Source organism: Gekko japonicus, unplaced genomic scaffold (assembly GCF_001447785.1).
Source record: "Gekko japonicus isolate JY-2015 unplaced genomic scaffold, Gekko_japonicus_V1.1 scaffold240, whole genome shotgun sequence".
Taxonomy (NCBI): domain Eukaryota; kingdom Metazoa; phylum Chordata; class Lepidosauria; order Squamata; family Gekkonidae; genus Gekko; species Gekko japonicus.
The window spans coordinates 918366-925472 of record NW_015164672.1 but is presented as its reverse complement, the minus strand read 5'-3'; the positions used below and the strand labels follow the sequence as shown (position 1 = coordinate 925472).

The 7107-nt window shown below is 49.1% G+C and overlaps 1 protein-coding gene across 1 annotated transcript in view; it reads right to left on the bottom strand.

The window, feature by feature from the left end:
* EMC10 (ER membrane protein complex subunit 10) overlaps positions 1-7107 on the bottom strand; it is a 12894-nt gene that overhangs the window by 724 nt on the left and 5063 nt on the right. The window contains exons 5-6 of the mRNA XM_015409210.1: positions 2855-3036; positions 937-1030 (exon numbers count right to left, since the gene is read on the bottom strand). Of these exons, the coding sequence (XP_015264696.1) occupies positions 937-1030; positions 2855-3036 (276 nt within the window). The remainder of the gene's footprint in view (positions 1-936; positions 1031-2854; positions 3037-7107) is intronic.

The window sequence follows — 7107 nt, the reverse complement described above, 5'->3', positions numbered from 1 at the left end:
GTTGGGGGGGGGGGGGGGGGAAGCAAAGAAAGAAAGCAATTTTAAATGTGTTCTCAAAGCCCCCCCTCCCTTGGCTTGGATAAAGCATTTGTCTCTTTAAATATCATTATCAAGATCTGTTTTTACCCCTTATGTTTTAATTTCTGGCAGTCTTACTTAATGTTAACGTTATTAAAAAGCAAATGTGCGTATTTTCCACTTAAAACATGCGTGCAATATTTGCTCATGTCTCGCGGCTCTCGGACATCTGATGTTTCTTCTATGTGGCTCTTACGCCAAGCAAGTCTGGCCACTCCTGCTCTAGGGAGCCTTGGGGCCCGCAAGGTGTGAAGCATCTTGAGGGCTTGGGTGGCTCCCAGAATGCACTGCACTTCAAAACAGCCCACTGAGGTAAATCAACACGGTGGGTGGATTTGGGGGGGAGATGTCGCTACCTTGAGGTGCCTCCCACCCCAACACAGAATCTGTGTGCCAGAATGACAGACAAGCCTCTGTTTCTGGAGGATGGAAGCCTTTTTTGCCTCTGGGAGGGGAAATAAGAAGGGGGGTGGGGTCAAGCTTATTCAGAAGTGTGCAGAAGAAGATGGAAGCAAGGTGAGGCAGGGGTGGCATTACTTAGACTCAGGGCTGACGTCCCGGCTCCCGAGGGGCTGTTGCGGAGCTGGTCGCTAGGAGAAGCACTGCCCCGCCCAGAATTAAATGCCACTGCAGGGATTGGGGAGAACAAGTATCAGGGTGGGGAGTGCACCCCCCCCCTTTCGCAGACCTAGGTGGTGACTGAGAAGCAGGGTGGTGGGGGGCGCAATTATCTCCATCCACCCTCCCCAACCCAGACCAAGAGTCAGGCCAGCAGGCCAGCTCCGTAACTTAGATGCCTTCCGAGGGGAAGGGGGAGGTGGGGTGGGAGAGCTGGGTTTCTCCCACCCTCCCACTTACGTATTTGGCAAAGAAGGATTTCTGTTCCTGGGGATTCTTGGCTTTCTGCGCCTGCTCCTGCTCCATACGTTCAATAAAGGCTGCTGTCTCGGGTCTGGGGAAGAAAGCCACAGACTATATCAGAGACAAGACGGCACACTTAAGAACATCAGAGAAGCCATGTTGGATCAGGCCAGTGGCCCATCCAGTCCAACACTCTGGGTCACACAGTGGCCAAAACCCACAGTGCCATCTGGAGGTCCACCAGCGGGGCCAGAACTCTGGAAGCCCTCCCACTGTTGCCCCTGCAGCAACTAGAATACAGAGCACCACCGCCCCAGACAGAATGTTCCATCTATACCTTGTGGCTAATAGCCACTGGTGGACCTCTGCTCCATATGTTTATCCAATTCCCTCTTTAAGCTGTCTATGCTTGTAGCCACCACCCCTTCCTGCGGCAGTGAATTCCAAAACTTCTTTCCTAGACAAGTGAAGCTGTGGCTGGTAGGTCCTTCCCGACCCCCTTGACAGCCAGTGTGGTAACAGTGGTTAGATCCAGCCAAGATGTCCACACAATCTCACCTAGTCCCCCTCCCCCCCCCTTGATGCTGCCTCTCTGCCACAAGGCTGTTGTCCAGGCAGGTCCCATAATCCCCAGTATGTCATTTTGGGGGGAGTTGGACTCCCCTCCTTCTGTTTTCACCAGCAGAAAAGCTGGTTGGATCCAGACATAGGATCTGGAAGTCCTGGGTTCAAATCCCTGCTTAGACATGAAGCTTGCATGATCGTGACCATAAAACGGGGAAGGGAAACCCATAAGCACTGTTCTGATTTCCACAGAGGTAGAAGAGGACAAAAAGGCTATAGACAGACAGAGACCTAACATGTGCTTTACCCCAAATCTACACTCACTTCCTTGGAAGCAAGGCCGGCTAACTTCCAAAGGCACCTACTCTTTTCAAGAGTGTTTAGGATTACAGCCTAAACCTCTGGACTCATTCCCATCAAATGACTCAGCAGCAGAAGAAAAGAGCAAGAGTCCAGTAAGCACCTGAAAGACTAACAAAATTTGTCGCAGGGTACGAGCTTTTGTGAGTCACTGAAAGTGGATTATGACTTCATAGTGAAGGGACAGTAAATGTTGAACATTTGTACTCAGGAAAATAGTGCTGAGATACATATTGCAAAATATCGGAGAGAAATGGTTAAGGTGCTATTGGACTCTTGGTCTTTTCTACTGCAGCAGGCAGACTGACCATGGCTACCCATCTTGGAAAAAAAAACTCAGAAATTCTACTTGGTAAGTTCCCCACTTCCCTTGGATTCTTTGCTGAGAATCTGAGAGCTCTGTTTTCTAACCATTACTATCCAGAGTAAATAGAAGAAGAAGAGATTGGATTTATACCGTCCTTCACTACCCGAATGAGTATCAGAGCGGCTTACAATCTCCTTTCCCTCCACTCCCCACAACAGACACCCTGTGAGGTAGGTGGGGCTGAGAGAGCTCTCTCAAGAACTGCCCTTGAGAGAACAGCTCTGAAAGAACTTATGACTGACCCAAGGTCCCAACAGCAGCTACATGTGGAGGAGTGGGGAATCAAATCCGGTTCTCCCAGATTAGAGTCCGCGCTCCTAACCACTACACCAAGCTAGGAGTTAACAAATAGCTTCTGTTCCTTATCTCTAACCCACAAGAACCTCTTCTCCCCCAAGGAAAAAAAACGACCACAGAGGGCCTCATTGCTGAGGCATGGAGCTCCAGAGTCCCGCCCTCCTACTCTGCTCATTACGCAGCAGCCATGTTTCTATCAGAATCTCCACAACGAAAAGAGTGCATTCTGTTCCCCTCCTCAGCAAATCCAGAATACCCAGTCGCAAACCTCTTCAGGTGTGACAGAACCCACCACCGACCCCACCTGGGGGCAAACGGAAAACTCACACAGCTGCAGGGATGGGCTGCTGGAGGAGGATGGTGGTGTTGAACAGTTCCAAGTCCACATCTTCCACCTCGGCCCCGTGGCAGGACCCCGGGATGGTGACGACGGAGAGGCCGATGATGTTTCCAGCCACGTCCGTATGAACCGTCAGCCTGTCGGATAGATGTGACTCTACCATGGAGCACTGTGGCAGGGAAGGGGGTGGTGGGGGGGAGAAAGACAGATGCTTCTGATGAGCTCACTCTCTCCTATGATGAGCCACGGGCCCACCCTCCTGTAGCCCTCACCTTAGCAAAGGTATTGGTGAGGCAGTAGTAATTGAGTACATGGGGCTCAGCTCTTCCCTCTCCAGTTTTTAAGCGTTCCAACGGTTTCTTAAGACAGACCATTAGCATCCTCTACAGCAGACATGTCACACATATAACCCGGTGGCCAGAACTGACCCATCCAGGGCTCTTATCTGGTCTGTGAACAACTGGGGGGAAACCAGTCCAAACGTGGACCGAAAGGGCCCCTATTATACCCCCAGCTGAGGTCCCTCCTTTCTCCAAATGCAGGCCCTCCCCAGGGTCTTCCCCCAGATCTTCAGGGATTGCCCAACCCAGCGTTGGCAGCCATAGGGGGCGAGGAGGGCTGGTTTGTCCTCAAGCTCTGCTGAGGAGGGGTATGGGTCGCAGTCAGTGGTAAAATATCTCCGGTACCTGGCATTACATTTTATGGCACACGGGGCCCAGCCCGACAAAGTGACATTTATGTCAGATCCAGCCCTCAGAGCAAATGGGTTCAACAGGGCTCTTTTTGTAGAAAAAGCCCAGCAGGAACTCATTAGCATAATAGGCCACACCCAACACCAGAAACACATTAGCATATTAGGCCACACCCCTGCCAGCACAGCTCATTAGCACATTAGGACGCACCCCCATTTTACCAGAAGTGTGGTTATCCAGCCACACACACCTTTTGCTTGTTATTCTGTTTACCTTGTTTGTTGTCAAAACCCAGGACTTTTTTAATAGCAGGAACTCCTTTGCATGTTAGGCCACACACCCCTAATGTAGTCAATTCCAATGAGTTTCTGCTGTTGGGTGTGGCCTATTATGCAAATGAGTTCCTGCTGGGCGTGGCCAACTTGGGAGCCAGCCGGAACTCCATTCCTGTGCGTTCCTGCCCAAAAATAGCCCTGGGGTTTGACATCTTTGCTCTACAGTTTCCCTCTAGCATGGAAAGTCTCAGAGATATAAAAAGGCTCCTGTTCTGTTACTTCTTTGAGGATGGGACTGGGGTACGTGCTGAAATGCCAGGACAGTTTCTGTGCACTCTCCAGTTTTATTAAGGTGCTGTAATTCTAAGGAGCTGCGGTGGCTCAAGTGCTTAAGACGCTGAACTGCAGGCTGTGGAAGGTCAGTAGCTCAGCAGTTCGAGACCCAGGTGCCGCATAATGGAGTGAGCTCCCATCGCTAGTTCCAGCTCCTGCCAACCTAGCAGTTCGAAAGCAAGAAATTGCAAGTAGATAAATAGGTACCACTTCGGAGGGAAGATAACAGCGTTCCGTGCGCCTTGGTGTTTAGTCATGCCGGCCACATGACCACGGAAACGTCTTCGGACAGCGCTGGCTCTTCGGCTTTGAAACGGAGATGAGCACCGCAACCCTAGAGTCGGATTCGACTGGCTTTCGAGCAAGGGAACCTTTACCTTACGTTTAATTCGAAGAAAAGCGGTAGCATGACAAGAGAGTAGGCTGAGACATGACTTATTCTGACAAATGCATTCCGTTTATACACCCCCCCCAAAAAAATCTTCTTGGTCTTTAAAGTGCTCCTGGACTCCAACCTAGCTTATTCCTGAAGAAGTTTTCTTTTGATTCACTCAGAGAAGGTAAAAATCTTAGTGGTTTGCCAATACTGGGTTCAGATGTGTACAACACAAGTTGAGAAGATACGGTGTTTCATATAGCAATTCAGTAAAGGTTGCCTTCAAACCTGTTTTTTGGCCCAAAGCGTCTCACGAGGAAGCTGACACTTCTTAAAATGAACTTACGATTTTCCCCTCTCCAAAGAAAAGCCCTCCTAATTCCCTTCTTGAATGTAAACATAAGAAGAGCCCTGCTGGATTGGATCAGTGGTCCATCTAGTCCAGCATCCTGTCTCACACAGTGGCCAACCAGGTCCTCTGGAGGGCCAAGAACAGGGCGTAGAGGCCGAGGTCTTCCCCTGATGTTGTCTCCTGGCTCTGGGATTCAGATTAGTGCCTCTGAATGTGGAGGTTCCCCACAGTCACCATGGCTAGTTGCCACTGAAAGCCCTAACCTCCATGAATCTGTTTAAAGCCTTTTACATGGCTTGAATGGGATGCCAAATTATGGAATGGCTTATGGAAGCTATTCGTGGCTAAGGCCGCCGTGCTTTCCTCTGCTTTCATTTTTGGTAATCAACATTCCTGGAGGCTTGAATCCCTGTGCCTCCTGCAGTTTTGCCTACGTAATTATCGCTCATTCTAAACCACGTTAAGTGAAATACTCCTGTTCATTTTACTATGGTAAAAAAAAGGGCACCCATCAGGTCAAAGTACCATGCTTTTTAAGCTTGACCAATTTCAATGGGGAAGATTTAAGCGTGTGCTTAGTCCACCCAGTTTGGTGTAGTGGTTAGGACAGTCAGTTTGGTGTAGTGGTTAGGAGAGTGAACTCTAATCTGGAAGAACCGAGTTTGATTCCCCACTCCTCTACATGTAGCTGCTGGCGTGACCTTGGGTCAGTCACAAGTTCTTTCAGAGCTGTTCTCTCATGAGCTCTCGAAAGAGCTCTCTCAGCCCCACCTACCTCACAGGGTGTCTGTTGTGGGGAGGGGAAGGGAAAGGAGATTGTAAGCCGCTCTGAGACTCCTTCGGGTAGTGAAGGGTGGGGTATAACTCCAGTCTCTTCTTCTCCTCCTTCAAATGGTTTAAATGGGCATTGAAAGCACTTAAGCTGGGCAAGATTGTGCCCAAAATGTGTCCATAGATTTTCACCTCAAAGCTAAGGGGGGAAAAGACAAACAACAGTTTCCCCTTGTACCATAAAAAGTTTGAGGAGTGTTATATCTATAGGCTGGGCCAGAGGATGTTCTGGAAAAGAGGTAAGGTTGGTCTGGGGCAGTCTGATGAAGGGCCATGGCTAAGTGGTAGAGCATGGGTTTTTCATGCAGAAGTTCCCAAGTTCAATCCCTGCTGTGCTCAATGATTTCAGCCACCAAAGTTGGCAAAGACCATTCTCTGCCCAAGACCCTGTTCAGATGCTGCCAGTCTATGCAAGACAGACTGGTAATATAAGACAGCTTCCTCTGTTTGAATGACAGGCAGAAGTCAGCTTCTTTGTCTACAAGCTGGAAAGGGTTTCACAGAAAGGCCTTCCCAAGACTAGCATCAGAAGACACTCACCGCCCGGGGGAGAGGCGGGGCTTCTGTGCAACAACCTAGTTGAATACTCAGGGCTCAGATTTCACTAAAGAGCTCCCAAAAGCTAGTGAAACTCAGAAATTCACTAGCTTTTGGGAGCTCTTTAGTGAAATTTTTGACCTTTCTGGGCACACCGGACGGGTCAGGAGTCTCTCCAGTACCTCGAGTGTAGGAAACTGGTGGCAGAAGACTTTCATCTGAGCCACCTGCCTGTGGCAACAGCAGGAGACGGAATCAGATTGTCTTGAAGCAGAAGCTCCTAAAGACCAGCCGCGTTAGCATGACTGGGAAGTTGTAACTACCCCATATAAGGGCCTCCATACCTCGTCACTAACATCCTTGGTGAAGACTCAGTGAGTATTTTTGAAAAGAAGTGAGTATTTTTATGATTGCCCCCATAAATCTTCCCCAGAAGCAAAGGGAGCTGACTCCCCTGCCTGTGGCTTGCCAGAGTTTAGGGGAGTTCTTCACTTTCAAAACTGAGGCGCTAAACTTTGCACTAAAATCTTCTATCTGCGAGCTGGGAAAAGATTTCTACAGAGACTAATCTTAAGTGACTGATTTGATTTATTGAAAGGAGGACAATTTATTGAAAGGAGGACAGACTTGTAAAATGGCGACCGCGACTTTTCTAACTGCATAGCTCACAGATCTGTGGAGGCTGCTTGTCCAGGAGCGTGATGGCCTTTTGTAATGTGATAGAAGCGAAGGAAAATAGCTTTGGAAACATTACAGCAGCTAGATGACTGGGAGACATATTGGGATCTCTTTAAGCTACAACTGGAAAAAAAGATTACAGTCTCTATCTGTCAAGCTTTGGAAG